Here is a 23,643-nt window from a genome sequence, read left to right as displayed (position 1 = left end):
TTATATAAACTGGTGCATTTGCATGACTGAAAATTATGTAATCATTAACATGTCCCAGAAGAACGACCGTAAGTGAAAAATATCAAGTTGCTAAGTGAAATGTACATGAGATCCCATTTGCGCACACACATGTATTTGTGAGAGGGGAACACAGCTCCAGTGTAAGCATGTACACTTCTGTGTGGGGCTGACAGGGAGAGGGTTGGGAGAGGGTGTAAGAGGGAATGAAACTTGCTAGGAGATGGAACTGGAAAAGAGAAAGTAAAGGGCACTGGAGACAAGGGATAATGATGATGGAAAAGAAACAAATGTGATACTGTCAAACCTACTGAGACTTCGAATGTGGCCATAAAATTAGTTGGCTTATTGCAACCAAAAGATGACCAGGTACATAGGAAGCATGAGAGTAGGAACTACTTCTACGGCCCAATTCTTTAAAATAAAAAACAAACTTGTATTTTTTATTCATTGGTGGGGGAAGGGAGAGTACTGGCAAGAGGGCCGTGGTAATGGCCACAGGAACCGCTCTGACCACGGAGCCCAGCGCTCTCACAACTAGTCTATCCCACCATTTAATATCACAGCGACCACACACTCCAATACTAACAGCAGCTTCCAAGACCAATAAAATGCAAATGTGGATGGAAGAGGATACTCATTAGCACTAAATTCTACTAAAATTATTTCATGAAATGTTCTCATCCACCTTGCAGCTCTACTGCCATAGAAATTTCCAGTACACAGTAGGCAATGTGCCACTTCATTTGAAGGTTCATGTCTTCTACTGGAAGCTGAGCCTGGCCTACCCAACACATGACTTTTTGCGGCTCAATAGGTTAAATGAGGCTGATTTTTTGCTGATTGCAAATTTGACTTTCCTGTGTACAATGCTGAGCATTAAATTCTAACAACATAACTAAATTGTTCATTAAAAATCATCAACATTCTTCAGAAAATCTGCAATTGTATATGTATTTAAAGGTGTTCTCAAGTAATAAGCAGTTATAACAAACATAAGGTGAAACAATAAGGAAAATTCTTTAAATAGCCATAGCAGCTCTAAACATAAACTATAAGCTAGCCTGTCTTCAGGGATCAAATAAAAAACAGACAATTAAAGTACATAGTCAAATCCATTATTTAAAATAACGAATAATAACAATAACAGATACTTGGCTTAGAGAAACACCATTATTTCTAAATCTTTCAAATTATTAAACATGCCCCCCTCCCTCCCATCCCCCAAGTAGTATATAAACATCTGTTTATTCCTGTGAGGAGAGTCACTGGTTCAAGCTCATGATACGGAAAATCTAACTCAGTGTTTAAAACGTGGGGCAGAAAACACACAGGAGATAGCTACTATGCCCAACTGAAAATCCACTTGTGCAACTGCTCCTCAGGCTTGAATCACACAAGTGAGTACGTTTATTGATTTCAGAGAGGAAGGGAGAGGAAGAGATAGAAACATCAATGATGAGAGAGGGGCCAAAAATGTATTCTTAATGGTCAAATTAAATGGACTTAAAGCTTGACAGTCTTCCTGATAAAACTATACGAGACTAGCCGGACTGGTGTGGTTCAGTGGTTGAGTATCGATCCAGGAACTAGGAAGTCAGAGTTCGATTCCTGGTCAGGGCACATGCCAGGGTTACAGGCTCGATCCCCATTAGGGGGTGTGCAGGAGGCAGCCAATCAATGATTCTCTTTCATCACTGATGTTTCTCTCTCTCTCCCCCCCTCCTTTCCTCTCTGAAATCAATAAAAATATATTTTAAAAAAAGAACGATGTGCATCTCTGTAGCACAAAAAAGTCAATATCCCCCCCCCCAAAAAAAAAGAAGAAAAAAGGAGCATATTCACTATTATACAAAATATTAAAACCAACCCACAGTTTTGCTGTTAAAGTCTGATCAAGGGTATCATTACCGTTGGCTCCTCACCACCTGTGACAGTTGATGAACGCGCTCTCCTAGTTGGGGCACTGGGCTGTTAAATGATAATTTATATCAGTGAAAGGCACTTAAAGAGACCACCCGTTGTTTACTGGATCAGGAATCACTGCTGTGGCAGCCAGTGAGGCAGGTGACATGAATCAGAATCCTTGAAACCCTTTCTGTCCAAGTAAAGTTGAGCGATCACTGATGACCAGAGGAGCAAGGACCCAGTCAACCTCCAATCTACAGAAGCCTCAGGCTGCAGCCTCGATTTGGCCGAACAATGAATTGACAACCTCAATAACAATGATGAGATGTCTTGTTGGGAAAAGAAATTGAACACCACTGTGGTTTTGCCCCCACTGTTAAATAATGAGCAGGTTCTTAAATCTGCCACACTCAAAATTCAAGAGGCCACTGGTGATCAGTGAGTTTTCAGCTTTGGAGAGTGTAAGGGAGGAGTCATCCGTTTCCAGGAAAAGAGACTCTTTGGCAAATAAAATTAACATTGATTGTGAAAAGGAGAGGAAGTGCCATTAATTCATCAAGGAAAATCACAGAATCATTAGGCGGAGGATCACATCAGCCCATCACAGCTGATTGTTGTTTTGGGGGAGATCTGAACTGAAACCATCCCAGAAAGGACGCTCTTGTCAAGCTTATCAACCAGCACATTGGATACAAGGCACAAACGAATCCCTTATTTTGACCACTCAGTTGACTAATGTACTCATTCATTCATTTTGCAGCATAAAAGATAAAAGCAAGGCAAAAAAAATCCTTCTGACTTGTGCAAAGGTGTACACAATTGGGAAGACACTGTGCTTTCAAAATCTGTAAGTGCACTTTCCCCCCATAATAAAGTATTAGTGCTAAAAATGATTGAGGATTCGTCGTCATAAAAAACTGGTTATGGTCAAACATCACATTGGACATGCTAAAATAAAAGCACATCGTTTCTCCCCCCAAAAGAAGAAACAAAGTCGCATCACGTTTCTTATCTTGGACATGTACACCAAACATCTCCCTAGGCAGTTCTGGTCTGCCTTCCAATTGGCATATTCATTTTCATTTATGTCCTATATTATTAAACATTGCCACTCTCCCATATTTGCTGCTAACTATAGAAACTGTGGGAGAGTAGGAACTAGTTGTAGCTAATTCTTTAGCCAGTAGAGCTGCCTTTAAGGAGAAGGTACAGAGGCTGTGTGGGGTTAATTAGGTCGTCATGGAAAGCCTACCTCGCTCACACCTGGAAGAGTTCTTCCTGTTTAAAAGGATTCAGTATGTTCTTAACACTCCGGTGTGGGGTGAATTTCCCGCCAAAATATAAGATGGCTCTGTCTTTTGGTTTTGTTCCATCCACCAAAAGGGTGGATTACAAACAAATATTTGGTAATACGCAGTTACAATCGGCCCGAGTTTACACGTTTCCCGCACTCCACCGCAAATCTATATGAACCGAGTTAAAGACGGCTCCCGCGGAGTACGCGCAATTCACGCGAGCGGACTTAACTCGTTTCCCGCAATCCAAGTGTTAAATACAATCACCAGAGCACAGCTTGAGGGACTAAATTCAATCTTTTTAAAAATTAGTTAATGTATGCTTTAAGTGAGCACATCAGAATTGGTATTAATTTGGGTGAAAAACTAAGCAATGGAGTTTTTACCATTTTAGAGACTTTGGTGGCAAAAACAAGTCTTTGTATTGGAAATCCACTCTCCTTGGGCAATTTGCTAGGAAATTTGAGTGTCTCATTTATATTGTAAATGGATTTGCACAGGAAAAACTCTTCCTCAGTGCCCCAATGATTTTAAATAAAAGCTGAAAGAGCCAACTGGGGAAGGGAAATGCGCGTGGGTTACCGGTGGTAGGTGAGCCTGCTCCGCGACCGCATCGGTGACACTGCACGACCTCAACCTCGAGGAGGGCTCCCTCTGCTGGAGGGGAGGAAAGGACACGGAGCGTCAAGAAAACATTCTTAGAAAAAGTTTCATTGGCTCACAAAATACACCACTTGGTTCTATTCACAGCACTATGATAATGGAAGGCAATTAAATGAAACATCATCTTTTCAGGGTAATGAGAGTAGTCCTTTCAGGAGTCAAGTTATCTGCAGTTGTTTTCATTCTCAGTGATTTAAGCAGACTGGGGTTTTGATTAGTCCTTAGTTAGAAATAACAGCAAAAAAATAAGGGAACAAGGTCAAAGCATGAAAGGGGGCTCAACAGGCCACCATAACACTCTAGGGTTGCTTGAAAAATAGAAATTGAAACTGGAAATCTTATCATTTGTTTTGGGATGCATCCTATAGAAAGGAATATTGAGATATGATTATTAAACATTTATTGACTATTATTATCATTGATAAAGAACCAATTGGATTCTATATCCAAGGAAACTCAAATATAATTTTGTGCTACTTCTGAAGGGTCAGGTATTTACAATTTTGGCTTCTCAATGGAGTTAAAGTCACACAGATAAGGAATGAGGGGAAATAGTGAGGCTAACCTAGTAAATCAAATGTGTAATGTATAATGTTCCTCTTGTTTGCTTCACCTATGTAGTTTTAAAAAGAGCCTAACAAATCCAATCAGAGAACACAGCAGGTGACACATACAAAAGCCAGGGTCTAATCAGCAACAGGTTCATCCAGGGGTCACGTTTGATATTTTGCAGTAACTAAAATGCGATAAGGTCAAAGAAAGACTTTGGGGCAGGGAAGGGGGTGGGGGACTATCCACATCTTTCTACAGTAGTTGCTGCTATTGTTCTGGAATACAGTGACCCTGAGAAAAACTGGAGAAGAGTCCCATATTCTTCTCTTTCTTAGGCACCTTTATTTAATACTTGAACCAGACTCAACAATCTTAAAATAATTCTGACATGTGCACTTGGATGTTAAAGGTATTTTATATAGCTTTAATAAATAAATGCAGGAGCTCCTTATACAAATAATTAGAGATGTTAACTTAATATTAATGCTGAAGAATATTATGATTTTTCACTTGGTAGACCAAAGGTATATAATTGCTATAATTATTGCAATACTTCCTTTAATAGGTTTTAAATATATGGCTTCATTGCTTATATTGTTTCCATAGCAACAGTTTTACCAATTCAAATGTCCTATATATGTAAACTCCTTTTTTCCCTGCCCCCTTAGTACTAAATTTTCATCTCATTGATATTTCTTTCTGAAAACCATTAATAGACTTTTAATATAAAACCACATTAAATAATCATTGCATCTCACACAAATTGGGCAATGGTGTCTGTTAAAATAAAAACACCATAACTGAATAAGGAGCAATTTTGTGAGTATTTGCTTTTACATATCATGCAGTCCTACCCATTTACATTTTATATGATCGCAATAATGCCTATTTTTTTTTAGGTGCCATTTTCAGTGACATCACTCCCATCTTTACTATAGAACAGCTTTAAGTTCAATTTCTCAAGAAACTGAGACTGCATTTATTCTCAGTTTAAAGCTCAAGCAGGAATTTTGTATGGGCTTTTTCTGCAGTTTTATACTGTCAAATACAGAGTTCTTCAAGGCTGATTCTGCTGCTTACCAGGGCTCAGCCCCATCTGAAGCTTCTAGAAAGAGTGTCCTTAATTGTTGAGAATGCCAATTCAAATGTTACTACCCTGATGTCAGTGTCCCAATTCCACAACCCTTCTTAAGGACTGGTTTTCTGGGACGTAAATGTTTTCTATCTCCTATTTGAACTTTGTCTTGGATGGGTCCCTTAAAGACTATGCCTACATCTCTAAAATGAGTATGATTTAAGAGGACTGATTGGGAGGCCCAATATCTTCTCCATGTCCCCAATGCAAAAAGCCACCTTTGTGGTGAGAGTACTATGTATGAGCCTTTGGCTAGGAGGAGAAATTCTACATGGTTAAAGCTGAGAATTACGGAAGTCATGAACTCTTATTTTCTTGAATTCTTTTTAAATCAAGAAAGATTCTCACCTGCGTGGCCAATTTTGGTATAGTCCTCCTTCTCCTAGGTTAGGAGGAACTTAGGAAAATGTCAGAATTATCTGGGAGCTAGAAGACCCTTGGTCATTATTTGCATACAAGACTCTCTTAAAGCAACAACAAAAAAAAAATGACAAAATATTTGTTTAACTTCTCATTCAAACAGGACGATTACTCACAATCAAAGAACCAAACTGCTCCCCATTGGAGTCCGTAGTGAACTGAAGCCTTCTGTTTAGTTCTTCAGACAGCTCTTGAGGGCTGGTCCGAGAGGATGGGGAGGAAGGTGGTGGGGGCAGCGGCAGACTGAGGGAGGAGTCTCCAGTGATAGCTGCTTCTTCTGAAATGGTCTCCCAAGGCTACCAATGGATGAGATGCAGAGGTAAATGCTAGGAAGGAGGAATCCCCAACAATAACCATTATCATAACTATAATTAACATTTACTAAGCATGTAGGAGGCAAATAATCTTCTCAAGAACCACGAGAAAGATATGACTACAACCCTAATTAGGAGGTGAGGATACTGAGGCACAGAGGGGGACTTGCCCAAGGTAATAGAGCTATGAAGTGGCAGGACCAGGTCTTGAACCAAGGAAGCCAGATTCCATGGGCTGTGCTCTTAACCACTTTATAATACCACCTCTCTGAGCTGTGACTGACCTCTAGCTCTCATTACTAAATGCATGGGTTAAAAAATAATCTCAGGAATTCATTGATAACTTCCATGGAGTTCCTTTCACTCTAACTTCTCAGGATTCACAATGAAAACAGCATAGATGCTATAATCTGTAATTAAACAATGTTGTAAAGTACCTTTCAGTAAATTTTTTACGGAATCAATTTGGCTTTTCAATTTTTGATCACTGGAGCATTTTGTAAATGATCTTCCTGAGGTAATACCTTTAATGGATTTCTAGTAAGTAAACAGAGCTATTAAGGCAGCATGGAAGTTATGATAATTGTTCATTTGTTCTTCAATTCATAACTTCCCCCACCCCAGTAATTTACCATTAATATTTCAGGGGCAAATTATAAACAGTGCCATTCACCCAAATTTGTATTTCCTTGGTAATACATCTCTTTTGTGATGTCAAAAGTACTAGTATTCAGTAACAGCTTGTACTTGGTACCCAAACAAGTTATAGGGCTCACCCAATTGCAATTATGGAGTAAAAAAATCTTAAGATCCCCAATACGCCATTCTTTTGTAATAATATAGATACATGCATTCATCAAACATGGTTTTTATGAGCACTTTCTAAATTAATATCTCGATGGTTGTCAATTAGCTATGAGACCATTAGACAGCTTTTATGGAGAAAGAAAATCACAGCATAGAATCAAGCTGGGGACACGGAGAGGAGGGGGTGCAGAGTCTGGGGCAGCGGGACGCAGTACCTCGGGGCCCTCTCCGCCCTCGGAGGGCTCGGGCTCCAGGTCCTCGCTGATGTGCCGGCGGGAGCGGAAGCGCCGGTGGGCCGCCTCCTGGTTGATCTGCCGGATGTTGCTGTCCGCCTCGGAGGACACATCCCTGAGGGCAGGGGGTGGAGAGAGCAGACCCCATATTGATAAGTGGCCCCTCAACAAGAGTCCAACACTCACCAAGGGCCTGGCACCTACTAAAATGACAGTGCACTTATGTTCAACAAGCTGACAATGAGAATTCTTCCACCATATTTTGGGGGCTTTTAGAGTAGAAGTTTAAATGTCAAAATGTTTCTCAGAGAAAACTCACACAGACTCCTTTGATAAGACACCATATTCAGTTGACAAAAATGATGTCACAAGTTAATATTTCAAAATATTTGAAAACATTATTTAAACTAATTGAAATATAGTATTAAACCGGGGCCCTTGTTACAGATTTTCCTAAAACATAGGTTTTAAACATTCAAACAAACAAATACTGCATTCCAATAAAGAGCCTGTGGGGCGCCTGAATAGTAAAAAGCTTGGAACTAACAGCCTTGTATGCAAATAAATAGGTAACTCTTGAAATGGTTCAAGTCCTTCAAATAGACATCTTTACACAATTAGCCCTTTGCACTCCGCTGTCCCCTCTCAGGGGACATTGGAATTCTAGCATATCACTCGGATGTCCCCTCTCAGGGGACATTGCAGTTTATTAGTGATTACGGGGAATTGAGTTATTTCAACGCAACTTTTTGAGACATGCATGTTTCCCTGAAGTTTTATCTTGAAATGGCACAAGAAATTAAATCAAAATATCGTAAAATTACTAAGATATATACAAGAAATGTCAGCGGGTTTTGTGTCGGATTAAACAATAAACTACATATTCCCGATGTGGGACAAAGAAAACGGGACTGCATTGTGTGTTCTAACAGGAAAACACCTGGTGGCAGGCGTCAAACCACTTATTACTGTCAAACATGCACTAATCAGCCTGCAATGCATATTGGGGAGTGTTACAAAACTTATCATACTGTACAAAATTATAAACAATAAAATATTGTTTTTTTTGCAAATATACATTCCTCGATGTCACCCAATTCATATAAGTCCAATATCATTATAATACGTTACTTGGTTCCAAAATTATACTAAATAATATGAGGGTCTGTAAATGCACGTTTCCGCCGCAAAGTAGCGTCGAGTAGCTGGTAGCCAATGTCCAGAATGGTTTGGAGTGCAAAGGGTTAGTTTTACTGGTAAAGGGGGTAAGATGAAGGTTAGCTTTCATTTAATCCATATTAAAATGATAATTTATTATGAAAATCTGAATTAAGTTTTACTGTATCTGCACATCCAATACACAAACTTTTGAACTCTAACAGAAATATATCCTGCATATTTTATAGTAATACTAGAGGCCTGGTGCATGATATTCGTGCTCTGGGGGGGGGGGTGGGCGGCGTGGGGGTTCCTTCAGCCTGGCCTGCGCCCTCTCGCAGTCTGGGACCCCTCGCTTCTTACCATCTGCCTGCTCACTGCTCCTTAGTGCTGCCACGGGGGCAGGAGAGGCTCCTGCCACCGCCCGCTGCTCTTGCCAGCCTTGAGCTCGGCTTCTGGCTGAGCAGTGCTCCCCCTGTGGGAGCGCACTGACCACCAGGGGGCAGCTCCTGCATTGAGCGTCTGCCCCCTGGTGGTGGTAAGTGCGCATCATAGCGACTGGCCATTTTGGTTGTTCGGCTGAAATGGTCGCTTAGGCTTTTATTATATAGATTAAAGCATAACTAAACTAAAAACAGGACACTAAATGGAGATACCTTCAGAAAAACGGACAACTATGGCCATAAATAAAATAATTACAATCAAGGGATACCCAAGTATTCTAATAAAATTTCTGAAACCACCAAAACAGAATGATAAAAATAACACTATGGGATATATTAGAAAATGTAATATTGCTTTTTGTGATTTCATGTTACTACAGTCATTTTTATACGGCATTCATTTCTTAAGCAAACAATGCTTATCGAAAGTAATTATAAGGCATTACAAAGCTCACAAAAAGTAGGTCAGAATGATCAAAATACCTTAATAAAATGTGTAAAATATTTCAGTAGTGTCTAAGAAGGCAAAGGAAACTTTACATTGTCCTCTTTCACTTTTTATTGAAGATGAAAGCAATATCACTTTATAATGACTGGCTTTCCTTAAAAATATTTTACAAATAAGAGTTTCATTAAAATTTGAAATCTTCACTTGAAATATCAGTCATCATTTATTCAGTCAACAGAGAGACTAATGTTTGCATGCTACATGTGCCAGGCCCTAACACATACTTGAATTGTTACAGGGACTTCTGAGAGGTTGAAAAGAATAAGGTTTTCATTACTCTCTCTGCATTTTGTATCTCTCAGAAGTATATACAAAAGTCCATTATTTTGGAAAAACTGGTGTGTTGTTTTTTTTAAAAGGGCATTTAAAATCAATTATGCCAATCTTCCTTACCCAACATGCTCAAATAATTAGTAATCTGTGTGAACCAGAAACAACTAAATAGCATAAAGAAGCCAGATACCTCCGATTTTGAAATTCCAAACATGGGCTTTTATGGTCTTTTAGTGCCAAAATGAAAATGTTCACACCATGGTATTTAATTAACTGAATGAGAGGGTTTGGAACAGAAGTTGTTGAAACTGACTGGAAGTATAAATGGTCACTAATGGCCAGATAAACATGTAAAATATTCCTAATCTGACAAACTAAAACAGAAAAATGGTTTTACCTGGGGCCAGAAAAAATTTAAGGAATGGCTATTTCAATTTTCATCAGTCATTAATTTCACATATGTATTCTTCAATTAACTTTCATGGAAAATGTACAAATGAATAAAGACAAGTTCAGTGCCAATTAAGATCAGTGTGCCAAATCATTTACATTCACATACATTAGTGACTATGTGACTGCACTACTGCTAAGACAGGGAAAGATATACAAAGTATTTTAGAAAGCTAAAATAAGTGCAAATTAGGTGAGTTTAACAAGTTCATCTTCATTTATCATCTTCATGTAATTCCCCACCTTTAAAAAAAAACTGTAGTTTTTACAGTAAAAAATCTATAGTTTATGTTAAAATAGGAAAAGGACAAATTTAAAATTAGGGGTGTTTTATTTATTTTTATTTTATTTTATTTTTTTATTGCTTAAAGTATTACAAAGGGTATTACATATGTGTCCTTTTTTTCTTCCCCGCCCTTGACAATCCCAATTTAGGGGTGTTTTAAAAGCCACCATCAAACTTGAGGGGGCTGGGGTGTTTTCTCTGATCACCTTCTGTTCTAAAGTATGCATCCAGACCTAAACCTGTCCTAGACAGTTCAGGAAACCATGTGCCTATGATCACTTTCAGAAGTGACTCATCTGTAGTCAGTCATTCAGTTAAAGGCACTGGCTGAGCGCCGACTTTGTGCCAGGTGCAAAGGATAGATCTGCCCCAACAGGGAATTAGAATATTCTGTGCTCCGAGCCAGGACTGGGGAAGCCCAAGGTTTTTGCAGGGACGCCTGCCTAAAGGGGTCTGGTTCCCCAGAGGAAGGTGCATTAGGCTGGCGGTAGCCGAGGAAGGGCATGTTCTAGTTTTTTCCCCTCTTTTTGGAGGGTGGGGGAGGGAAGCAGCACAGCCATGGAGCCAAAAAGAAGATGAAGTAATGAGGAAGCAGCTTGCATGATTGGGCCACTTGGGTGCACTGCACGTTTATGACTGCGGTGGCAAGTCTGGAGGAGACAGGGTGAAAACAGACCTTGTAAAAAACAGTCTGAGGGCACCGATATTTTTTCAGGGTGAACAATTTTTAGAGGGTTTGAAGTTTGGGGCACAAGGTAAGAAATAAGAATCACCAGGAGTGTCACAATTCTCGATTAGCACATGGTAATCGGTAATCACTATGTGATTTTCTCAGATACAGCCGATTAACACAGACTTCTCAGTATCAATTTTCCTCCAAAGAGTACTAGAGTATTCTGTGAAAACTGACTTCTGAAAACAATTATTTCTGAATTAAAACAATCCCTTAATTCTGGAAGGCTTGAGGGCTTCAGGCCAAGCCAAATAAAGTTAAGGAGAAAGAACCCCGAGTTCTCAAACAGCACAGATGGGATCAAAAGGTCACTGTGGAAACCCACTCTCCTTATCTAACTCTTCTTGGCTTTCTAGACGTCACCTGGAAAGGAGCCGTTCCAGGAGCTCCACCCCGAGTCCTGCTGTGTCCTTCCTGGCTCCACCTCTCGTTGGAGCTCAGCTGCCTCAGGGATGGGGATGGTCATGTCACTGACTTCTCCCTAAACTACATGTGGACCTGTACTTGGATGAAGAACTGCATCTTCCCATGTTGCTTCTGGGCTCCTGCTTTGCCAGCATTACACAAGCTACATCTTCTGTTTTGGTTTAATTCTTTGGTACATAGACACCAAAGATGGTATGTTTAGAAAACCACATAAAGTGTTTTCTCAGTGATTCTCTCATTAGTTTCACAACTCTGGGAGGAAGCTAAAGTTGCAATTATCACCATTTATCCTCCAAATATAGATTTCAGTTTACTAGTACATGGTAATTATTAATAAAGGTGAAAAATTTCCATAGATGTATTGGCCATAAGTATTTCTTCCTTTGTGAGTTGCTAGTGGTCACTTTCCTACAGAGGTCACATGACATACTGGTCCCAACAGAGTGCTATGTTTTAAGGTACTTTCTTATGATGTTTAGCAAAGGCAGGTTATGGTGTTTTGCTTATCACTACCAAGCAGGTATTCTTCTGATCACTACATATTACCAAGTCCAAGGTGAGTCCGTTTTTAAAAAAACTACAAATAGCTAGCGTAATCAAATGACTTACAACAGTTTTAACAGCTATGGCCATTAACCAGAGGAAAATAGTAAAATATTTAATATAAAAGATCACCGAATCATTTCCATGGGAAAAAAATTACAATAAAAAAGAGTTTAGCATCACCCCAATGTTCTGATATTTCTGTTGTCCTGGGGGCAATGAGCTATGTCCACGCTAGGCAGTCCAAAGCTGACCAAGGACAGCTGATATTCACAAGAACCCATCTGGAGGCGTAGGAAGGCCTGGCTATTTGTTGCTGAAGATTCTGCAAACTCTAGTTCTAAATCAACAAAACCCAGACCAAACTTCTTGGCTACCTTCCCCACCCAGGATATCTTCGAAATTTCTAAAGAGAAGAGTTATCAACAACAGCATCCATCCATCATACTGCTAATACCCCTTGTTTCAAAATATCATCAGCAAATTTCCTTCAGAGTCTGGGTTAAGGAGAAAATTATCTCACCTGATATACTTGGCCTTTGGTACCTGTTGCAATTATATAACTCATTGATAATTACCTCCTTATCTTGGCTGCTAGCGAACTCATGATTGCTAGAATAATTTTTTCTTTTCCTTCAATACTTTTTTTTTTTTACCTTTTATTGCGTATTAACAGTTTTAGATCTTGAGGTATACTGTGATTTAAAAACAAGCTAAGTGAAATAAGCCAGTCAGAGAAAGACAAGTATCACATGATCTCACTCATATGTGGAATTTAAAGAACAAAATAAACCCAGAGACATAGAAGCATAAAACAGACTGATGTATTTCAGAGGGAAGGTGGGGGTGAGTGGGAAGAGATTAAACAAAGAACTTATATGCATACCCCATGGACACAGACAATAGTGTGGTGAAGGCCTGGGGTTGCGGGGGAGGGAGGTGTGGGGTCGAAGGGGTCAATGGGGGGGGGGGAGAAGGGACATCTGTAATACTCTCAACAATAAAAATAAATTAAGAAATAGGTAAATAGAAACAAGCTACTTCGAATCCTTTTTTATAGTAGCTGAGGTTTAACTAGTGTTTATTTGGTATCATCAAACCAAAAATTGCCAAGTAAACAAAACAGTAATCAGTGCACTGCCTCCATGAGGTTGGGGAGGGATCAGAATAAGCAGTAATTACTAATTCTGAGTTCGCAACAATCCCATGTGTTCCTAATTATATCAAAGGGGTGATATAGAAATTTCTCAAAAAGGGAAAACAAAAAATTTTAAGAGGGTTTCTAAATCAAGTAATTAAAGGGAATAAAAATCCCAAATCTTAAGGGGGAAAAGAACACTGCACGGCCAATTTGCTTGTTGTTTTCCATTCTGGGTTAGTGAGAAGAGGAAGCTGAAGAAGAGGGAAATGATATCACCAAAGAAAAGACAAATCTAAGAAATGTAACCTCTGCTTTGTATTTCACGAATCTATATAAAGAAGACAGACAGCCCTGGCCCGGTAGCTCAATTGGTTAGAGCACTGTCCCAATACACCAAGGTTGTGGGTTTGATCCCTGGTCAGGGCACATACAAAAATCAACTAATGAATGCATACATAAGTGGAGCCAACAAATCAGTATTGCTCTCTCTCCCCCTTCCTCTCTCTAAAAATCAATAAATAATTTTTTAAAAAAAGACAAAATCAATCCTATATCAATGCAAATCGACCAAATGGCAGAACAACCTTTCACTATAATACACACTGACCACCAGGGGGCAGATGCTTAACGCAGGAGCTGCTTCTTGGTGGTTAGTGCGCTCCCACAGGGGGAGTGCCGCTCAGCCAGAAGCCAGGCTCACAGCTGGTGAGCGCAGTGGCGGTGGCAGGAGCCTCTCCTGCTCTGCAGCAGTGTTAAGGATGTCCGACTGCGGCTTAGGCCCACTCCATGGACATCCCCCGAGGGCTCCTGGACTGCGAGAGGGCACAAGCTGGGCTGAGGGAGCCTCCCCCAAGTGCACGAATTTCATGCACTGGGCCTCTAGTTAGTTCATAAAATAGCAGAATGCGATCAAAGGCAAGGGCTTCCTCATCATACACAAATTCTGACAGGCTGCCACGCTCTTGAACTCAATGAAGGGGAACCCTGAGGTACCATACCACCACGTGCTTTTACAGACATGAGATATATTTCCCAGGCCCAGCTCAAAGAGCTGCCACGTTTGGCCCTACCTGCAGACGATGACGTGTGTTCCTAACCATCCTACAATACTCACATCAGTGTCGGTCGGTGCCACTGAGTGGATCGGTTGTTGTGGTTGACGTAGTAGGTCCGACCTAAATTGTCCACTTTCTCTTCCCAGCCAGGGGGCAGAGGAGGAGGAAGCTCCTCCTGGTGCTGAGAAGCGGAGTCATTTGAGTCCACGACTTCCCACCCGTGCTGTGGAGTAAGATCACAGGGAAGGTCATGAGGCTGGATCTTCAAGCGAGGAAAAGACACTCACAGTGCCCCCTGTGTCCTTGCTCTGCTGCTCTCTGGCTCCTGCAGTGGCTTCATGTGCCATATTTGAAGAAATTCCCCAAAAGGGGCAAAAAACCCCCCAATTCCAGGAGAGTAGTATTAAAATATTTTGAGCAATAGTCAACTAAGTGTGGCCATTTTGCCTTAAGATGACTACTAGAAGGAGCCACAGAGAGTTGGTAATGTACTATCTGCTGTGTTCCTAAGTCACATTCTACTCCTTCCACATTGAATATTCGTTATTTTGACCCAAAGGCCTCCAAGGCTGTACAAAGCCAGGGCACCGACGCGGGTCTTGTTACACGTGCTATCTTTTCAACACCTCCCAAAGGCAAAGGGGAGCTGGGAGATAAGCTGCACTGCGTGTGTTCTAACAAAAATTGCAGCACCAGTGACCAGGAGGGAGGTTGGCCCTGAAGCTGGCTTTGGGGGTGAAACACACACTCCCCATCCAGTACAATCCCGGGAGCCAGAGATGTCTGAATGCTGTGGCATTCTACTTACACCCACTACTCGCTGGGGCCACATAAACAGGCTTCATGGTACCAGTTACATTTTTGCAACACATATTTTAGGCATTAAGTATTCCTTCCTAACATCCCCTAGTAAAGTCACTGGAAAATGAAGTAATTCACGGGTTACTACGGTTGGGAGGTTAGAAGAGTGTAAAAAAAATTCCTTGGATTTGAGATAAGAATCTGTTGATGTGCTTGTGAAATCTTAACATTCATGACTGTCTACCTCCCACTTCACTCCTCCTCACAGATGAAAGCTCACAGATGAAATACTGCCTGGAAATCCGACCTCTGGGTCTGAGGGAGGCTCAGTTGACTTGCCCACATAGTCACATATCACATATATGCAACAGCTGCAAACAGATGTGTAAAACAAGCCATAGAGAGGCCTTGTTTAGTGGACATTTTCAGGACGAGATAAGACTCTAACAAAACAGCACTATCTGAAGGACATGCTGAGAAGGTACAATAGAACCCACGGATTAGGTATGTGACTAGCAAGTTAAAAGGCAGCGAGGCCAAGAGGGAAAGAAAGAAAATTCCCCTGACAGCTCATTCCAAAATGGCATTTCTAGTGGAAAGCTTGCCTGATTCACACTGTCACCTGTGGGCCAAACGAGTGAGAGACCTGGCAAAGATTTTCTAAATCACTTGATCCACTTTGAAGCAATTCCACTTGCTAAATGGAATTTACAAAGAACTGAGAGTCCAAAGTAATAACAGAATTAAATATGTGAGGAGAATTCACATAGGGGTGGGCTATTAATAAAATATGAGTTTAGCATTTTATAAAGAGAAATCTTTTCAATTATTAGTGTTGTAATGTAAGATGAAAAGTTCGTCTTTTTTACTAAAAACAAACACACTGGTAGATGATCAAAGACAGATTCCCGGGCACTTTTAAGTTTTTTCATACTTAAAAGCTTTATAAACTTTTATTTCTTTAAATAATAAAATCCTACGATGAAATAGTCATATGATCTTAGGCAAGGAAGAGAGACCAAGGCCTGATGCTCTTACCTCCATGTCTTCCCTCTGCTCACTGTTTTCTTCATCTTGGCCTCCATTTTTTGGCATATAGGCCATTTTCAATCTCAAGAATCCCTTAACTCGAGATTTATGACTGTATGATAGAAGAACATTGGTTATAAAGGATATGGCTTGGTTATATCTTTCATATTTATGATGACTTTTAAAAAAGGTAAAACAGGAAAAGTTGCTAAATCTTCCTCAGAGAAAACCAATAACCAAGGCATAATGGACCCCTGCCCCTGAGGCCTCACCTTCTTGGTCTGAGGAGAAAGTCCTTAAACGTGTAGGGTCGCTCCATGGTTGGGTCTTCTGTCTGCGGGAAGAAAAAGTAAGTTTCAATACCCCTGAGATATTGTATTGTTAGGTACACCAGACTGGATTACAGAGAGTACATTTTCATTTTAGAATGTGGGAACAGCAAAGACAGAGTCGGTTCCTCAACCAGTTACTTGGACAATTATTTAACATTTTATAGGTCCCAGACTTTAGTCACTCAAGATCCACTAGATGTCACTATCAACATCTGTTTTTAGGAGCCAACCCGGCCTTAGACAAATGACAAAATGATAGTGGTCAATGCCAAGCATAATTCCTAACTGCAGGGTGAAGGCCTCAATCTCACATACTGGTTAACGTCAGAGAACCAGTGGTCATCCAAGAAACCTAAAGATGGAGTTAACAGGAAAGTATGCAAGATCTAATCTGTGAAGGGAATAATTTTACTTTAACATTGTCATCAGCCTAGACAAATGAAAGGTTATCTCCTCCACAGAGATCGTCCTAGGTGGCACCATCAATCTACCTTTTGCTGCTGCTTATTTCATGAAGATATGAATGCAATTGTAACATTTATCGATTTTTCAAAGAAATCAAAAGATCGTGCTTAATCAAAGCAAGCAGGAAATTAGAAAAATAAATGTTACTATTTCATTAATTAAATAGTAAAATCTCAAAAACCTAGGTTCTTTAATGAAACACAATTTAGAATATTTACTTCTGTAACAAAAGAGACCACAATACCATGATTTTTTTTGTATGAGAGGGGTGTGTGTGTATGTATTTATATTTGAAATTAGTGACCTGGTGCACAGATCCATGCACACTGAAAGGAAATTAATTAGAAGGTGGCTGGTGGGGCGGGTCTGGGCGGGGCGGGACTGGGCAAGAGGGGCGAGACATGCCCTGGAGCCAACCTCCCGCAGGTCCCTCCCCACCGTGGCTCGAAGGGTGTCTGCGCAGTGAGCTAGGTCCCTCCGGCAGGTGGGGTCCCTTGGCCTGGCCTGTGGGGATTAGGCCCAAACCAGCTCTCTGACATCCCCCGAGGGGTCCTGGAGTGCGAGAGGGCACTCTGCAAAGTTGCTGTTGTACAGGGTGTGGAACTCAAATGCAAGTGTGCAATAAACCAGATTCAGGGCCAACAGTGCTCCAGCAACAACATAACCCACGGCTGAAGGTGTAATCACATGGCCCTGTGAGGAATTGGGCTCCCTCTTCTCTAGTTTTGGGGTGCGTCACCCGAGAACCACTGCTGTCAAGTCACTGTAGCTCGGCAGCTCCTGCATTTAGCATCTGCCCCCTGGTGGTCAGTGTGCGTCATAGCTACTGGTTGGATGGACACTTAGCATATTGGCCAAATATATATATATGTTATCTATTTGTCATTCCCTGCTTTAAACTGCCGATGGTTTCTTCCTTTGCTTATAATAAACTGAAAATTATTTCTATGCCTTCAAGGTCAAACAGGGTCTGGCTGGTAATTACCTGTAACCTCACTGTGAACCATTTGACTTATCCTTTCTTGGCTGCTATTTCAATCACTTTGTGTTGCCCAAGAGCCAGAGGAGGGGTGGAACAATATGGAAAAGCAAAGCTGGAATATGAGGTGATCTATTGCTCACCAAGGCCTCCAGGTCTTGTCCCCACAGTCTGTCTATATTTCCTCAGGGGCATCTCTAACCTCAGTTATTTGTCAATAGATCTAAGTGTTTTGCTGCTCATCTGAGCAGAGGGAAATGGTAGCTACACCACACATGCTAACTCATATTTCTAAAGCTGAGTGACAAGTTCACTCAGAAGCAACAGCATCTTTTGTCTGTGCTGACTGAGAAAGCCATATAGCAAATTCTGGGCACCACCAGCTTGTAGAGATGTAGGCCACAGAAATAGCATGTGCAGTTCTAGACAAAGGGAAAACATGTTTCATTAGATACAGAGGATGAATTTGAAAGCAAAAACACCCCAGTGACTAGGAGGGGTCTGACAGAGGAAGGGAGCTGTTTTCCATGAATTGACAAAGGAAGACGAAAGAGCAGAAGAGCAAGATGCAGGTGACATTGACTGGCATACTTGGAGATTCAGATACACTTGATTCTTTCCTATCCCCATGAAAAGACCACTTTCTGGGGGGAAAAAAACTAGGGCTCTTTATTTCAGCCTTCTCCACTGTGTTGAGAAAATATTACTCTGAAAATATATCCAGCTGAAAACAATGAGAAGTCACTGATCACAACAGGCAATAGAAAGCAGGTAACCATCCTCACCGGGAGATGATTAAGGGGCACGTCCACCTGTCCCAGGAAGTCGTCTCGTGTCTGTTGAGAAGAGAGCAGAGAGTTAATGTTCTCATTGAGTTCAGAGTGTCAGCATTCTTAAAACATTTCTTTACAGACAGAGACAAAGGTCCAGGGCCTGACACTACGGTGCCACGGGGATGGGTCAAGGCAGATGGCCCAGATAGCTGTCATCTGGGAGACAGGTGAGCCCAGGCCCCATACACCTAACATTTAGATGCCCGAGGCTTTATGGGATGTCCACTACCCAAGTCTCAGCAAACTGTGCTCTCAACCTCGACTGTGGAGAGCTACCATCCCAGTATCTTACTGGTGGACTGCCTTGCTTTCCCTGCCTGGTACTGAGATATGGGACCGAAGATTACTAGGTTAAGAGCCTGGACTCAAACCAGCCTACCTAGATAGGAGCCTGGAGCAGGTCACAGGTCTTCCTGGTCACCAGGCTCCCCAATAATGACGTAGGCCTATTAATACTAGTAGTGCCTATATTCTCTGGTTGCTGTGAGGACAAGGTGTGGTCTTGGCAGGGCCTGCTTCGATGTTGTGGCCCGACATGGCAGGTGCCTCTTCTGGTGTCTGAACAAAGCTGAGACATTTGCCGAAACCGGTTTGGCTCAGTGGATAGAGCGTCGGCCTGCGGACTGAAAGGTCCCAGGTTCGATTCCGGTCAAGGGCATGTACCTTGATTGCGGGCACATTCTCAGTGGGAGATGTGCAGGAGGCAGCTGATCGATGTTTCTCTCTCATCGATGTTTCTAACTCTCTATCTCTCTCCCTTCCTCTCTGTAAAAAATCAATAAAATATATTAAAAAAAAAAAGCTGAGACATTTGATCAGTTTAGAACAGGTGATAGGTCATCTATTGGACCTGAGAAGCATATGATTGTCAAGAAAGTGTCACTCAGGTTGATCGAGACTTGGGGGTCATAGCTGGACCAATTTAAAGAGAAGATAGTAAAGACATGTTGGGAACATTTTAACAAATACAGGTGTGGCAAAAGGAGGTTGACAGTTGTTCATCTGGAAAATTATAAAATAGTAAATAATAATGCAAGCATAAACTGTGTCTCACATACTTACAACTTTAAGCCTACTTTTGCACACCCGGAATTTATTGATCAAGTGCTATAAACTAAAGAGCTCCTGAGAACTGAGAGTCTAGGGAAAGAGTGCACAGTCTGGTTATTAATAAATCGTATACATTACTTATCATAAAAAAATGGCCTCATTTCAATCTAGTAAGTACATTGCTTCAGAATCCAAGTTCATGGATTAGTTACTGGTTAAACTGTAGACCCACCATGCTTCTTCTCCTCTCCATCTACTACACAGCACAGATCTTTCTGACTTAAAATAGACTTAGATGAAATTCACTCAGAGAAATTCTCACGGGTGCTTCTTCAGGCTCTGGGAGGCACCTGGGAAGATGTAACTCAGTTCAGGGGTCATGACCTGGCCCATGGGGTGTCTGACAAGTTGTTTGCACTATGTCCTGCTGTTAGAGTGCATGCGTCATAGCCACTGCCCTGGCCCTAGGCACAACCAGACACAAGGACTTCTATAACCCTCTTATAAAAACAGGCAGTGGCACCTACCACATTCAGAAATGCCTAAAACCTGGCAAGCCCTGTCCCACAGCCACCTTGAGGCCAGACCTCTCACTCTGAGTCTGGGCTCTTATTTACACTCTTTACTAGTTTGCCGTGGACTTTTATCATTTCTGGAAACCACTTCTCAAATGTACTTGGAAAACGTCTCTTCTTGCATTTAAAAAGCAGCAGCAGGTAAATATAAATGAGAGTTAGTGACATGATTTGCTCCAGGCTTAGGATTTCCTTTTAGGTAATTTAAAAAATGTAATTAACTAGAAAGCTATCTGTCTCCTCTAAACGATGCATGAAGGATAATGGAAAATCAAAGTTACTGCTGGTGTGCAGGAAGCATGAGCTAAGCCCAATCCTTACGATGAGATTCTCATTGTTTTCTTAGCTACATTTGCTATAACCCACCACGGATATACCTCATCTAGCACAAGGCTAGGAGGTGCCAATAAATGCTGTATATATTTTTTTAAAAATATTTTTATTGATTTTAGAGAGGACGGGAGAGGGAGAGAGAGATAAAAAAAACATAAATGATGAGAGAGAATCACTGATTACCTGACTCCTGCACGCCCCCTTCTGGGGATTGAGCTCGCAACCTGGGTATGTGCCCTAACGGGGGATCAAAACATGACCTCCTGGTTCAAAGGTTGACGCTCAACCACTAAACCACAATGGCCCGGCAATGCTATAGATCTTAACAAAAGAAGCAGCCTGCAGAAGGCTCAGAAAAGGAAGGCAGCTTTGCTGTCCAAAGAGTTAGGGAGCATTCCAGCCCCAATCTGGCCAGTTTATTTATAATTACAAAATCAGTGTAATTATCAGTTAACTCTACAATAAAAAATTAAAGCAAGAAGTGTGTTGACTACTGACCATAAATTGCCTGTCTACCTAATTGCTACTTGTCCCCTCTTCTCCTGCTACTGGTGCTGATGCTGGGAAAGAAACGGAGATGGGATGCAACTGCCAGAAGGAGATCACCTCATTCAGAGCTCCAGTCATAACCTGATACCATCAAAAGGCCATTCATCCATCGTTAACCTCAGGGCACTGCAACAAAAATCCACATAACAGCTGCACGCCCATGCTGTTTTTCTGGGGAGATGTTAAATGTCTCAGCTTTGTCCAGACACCAGAAGAGGCACCAGCCACGTCGGGCCACAACAGTGAAGGAGAATCTTACTGAGATGGTGGCTCTCCACAGTCGCGGCTGAGAGCACAGTTTGCCGAGACTTGGGTGGGGAGTTCTGTGAAAATGCCATTTGCTATGTTATCGTTAACACCACGTCTGGTTTGGACTCTACTTCTTCCCTCCAATGCAATAGTTTTGCTGAATCCCCGAGGCCTGAGGCAGCCTCACTTGTACCTTAACGAGTCTTCCCATTGCATTGAAAAACAATTTCTAAAACCGCCAAAGATGGAGCAACCTCAGGATTAAAGTACACACAAGGCCCTTATTTCTGGTGGACATCAAGGATGACTAAAATAAAAGAATTTTTATAATAAAATAGGGATCAAGTTTAGAACAGCACATGGTCCAAAGGAATGGGCTTAACCGAGGGTTTCATCCATCAGTGGAACGTGTTGGTGAGACCTGCTTTCAAAACATCCCACTGCTGCCCAAACCGAAGAAATTGTAGGGAATGTGAACCACTTAGGTTAAGGACACTATACCAATTTTAAAACATGTCTTCAATACCGCAGAAGAGCTTAGTAGGGGTTCAGAGGGCCGACTAGTGACCTTTGTGTGAGATGAGAAGCAGGCGTGTCTCAAGGACACCTGGGTGTGACAGTAACAAGACAGAAACAGCGTGCCAGGAGGAGGGATCCCCACCTGCAGGCCCCGTAGAGACATTTGAGGCTATCACCATATCCTCAGGTTATCATGCCACAGAATGACACCTTACACCAATATTATAAAAACATGTTATAGCAAATCAATTTTTAATAATTTCCACTACAAAGTTATTTTCATCAAGCTTCATGTTAACTAGAAGTAATTACAAAACCCCAATTAGTTTAACTCATACAGTGAATACTGGCATTTATTGAACTTATTTTTAAGTGGTAAAAGCTATCAATTTCAACCTCAATTACCTGTCATACTATTCTAGAGGCTGAAAATGTACAGGTTAGTACCAATTATAAATGTTCCCTTCTGACAAGCCATCAAATATTTTTCCAATGTCATGATAACACAAAACAGAGCCCCTGAAACCTGTCATAGAAGGTAAAAGTGAAATTAATACCAACACTTTCTTTTAGCGCTTGCTCTCTAAACGACGATTAACTATATTCAGGACCACCCCTCCCCGCATTTATTTATTTATTTATTTATTTATTTATTTATTTATTTATAAAAGCAAGCAAGAGTTTATTGACAACAGCAAAAACAGTGAAACAAGGGAGGGCATAGAAGAAGCAACAGGGGAGCCTAGGCTGGGCTGCTTTGGCTCACTGGGAAGTCAGAGAACAGGGGCCTTGGAGACAGGTTCAGGGGGTTAGCCTGGGACGAGCTGCTGCTGCCCCTTGGTCGCCTGGTTGCAAGTCTCATGGGGTCCCTTAGAGGATAGTGTGGAGGTGCGGACAGGAGGAGGTGGGGAGGGAATGGCACAGTTGTACTCCCTGAAGGGAAAGTGTGCCTCTCCCTGCTTTTAAATAACTATTCCCTTTCAAATAAGAAGGGTTTTGGTGTCAATGCCACTGGAACCCAATGCTGGGACTATTCTGGCAGTGCCGGTGAACCCTATTATGGCGCTGGAGCATTTCCCCAGGCTTCCTGCACATACGCTGGGCCAGAGCTGCCGGCACCGAGTGCCCACCAGGCTCAGTTGTCTTCACAAATGAATGAGACACAATTGCACAAAGAACACATGAAAAAAACAGCAAAGTCTTTCTTTAGGTCAGAACTGCACTTGAAGGACGTAATCTGAATCTCACTGCACACTAATGACCACGGAGGTCATGGGTAAATGAGGCGAGGGCCGTGCATTTCCCAAGGAGGCCGAGAAAGAGCGCACAGGACCACATGGGAAGAAAGGCACTGGAAGCAGGGAGGATGCTCACAGGGCAAGCAGGGGCCAGAAAGGCTCCTTAGGAAGGTGCATCAGAGAGCTGGCACTTCCTGCAAGGTACAATGACCGCACGGAATAGTGGAGCTTTACATTAAGGTAGAGTTCCAACTGTGAGTAGTTCACAAGAAGCTTTTTAAAAAAATTAAAAATGGAAGAGAAAATATTAGTGTCTCACATGAAACATTG

The 23,643-nt window shown here is 41.6% G+C and overlaps 1 protein-coding gene across 20 annotated transcripts in view; it reads right to left on the bottom strand.

Annotated features, from left to right (window-relative positions):
• Positions 1-23,643, bottom strand: part of NEDD4L (neural precursor cell expressed, developmentally down-regulated 4-like, E3 ubiquitin protein ligase) — a 293,622-nt gene that overhangs the window by 45,203 nt on the left and 224,776 nt on the right. For 15 of the 20 annotated variants that reach the window (XR_002828874.1, XR_002828877.1, XR_002828876.1 and 12 more), the window contains 8 exons: positions 18,753-18,803; positions 16,464-16,525; positions 16,201-16,303; positions 14,421-14,584; positions 7,328-7,460; positions 6,108-6,287; positions 3,804-3,878; positions 1,930-1,989 (listed from right to left, as the gene is read on the bottom strand). Coding sequence is in view for 15 of the 20 variants with exons in the window: in XM_023752636.1 (XP_023608404.1) it covers positions 1,930-1,989; positions 3,804-3,878; positions 6,108-6,287; positions 7,328-7,460; positions 14,421-14,584; positions 16,201-16,303; positions 16,464-16,525; positions 18,753-18,803 (828 nt within the window). In the remaining 5 variants the exon portion in view is untranslated. The remainder of the gene's footprint in view (positions 1-1,929; positions 1,990-3,803; positions 3,879-6,107; positions 6,288-7,327; positions 7,461-14,420; positions 14,585-16,200; positions 16,304-16,463; positions 16,526-18,752; positions 18,804-23,643) is intronic. The other 5 variants (XM_023752638.1, XM_014454409.2, XM_023752629.1 and 2 more) reach the window with 4 other exon arrangements.

Source organism: Myotis lucifugus, unplaced genomic scaffold (assembly GCF_000147115.1).
Source record: "Myotis lucifugus unplaced genomic scaffold, Myoluc2.0 scaffold_36, whole genome shotgun sequence".
In the NCBI taxonomy this organism is placed as follows: Eukaryota; Metazoa; Chordata; class Mammalia; order Chiroptera; family Vespertilionidae; genus Myotis; species Myotis lucifugus.
The sequence above is the reverse complement of the archived record's forward strand: the minus strand, read 5'-3'. Positions and strand labels throughout refer to the sequence as shown.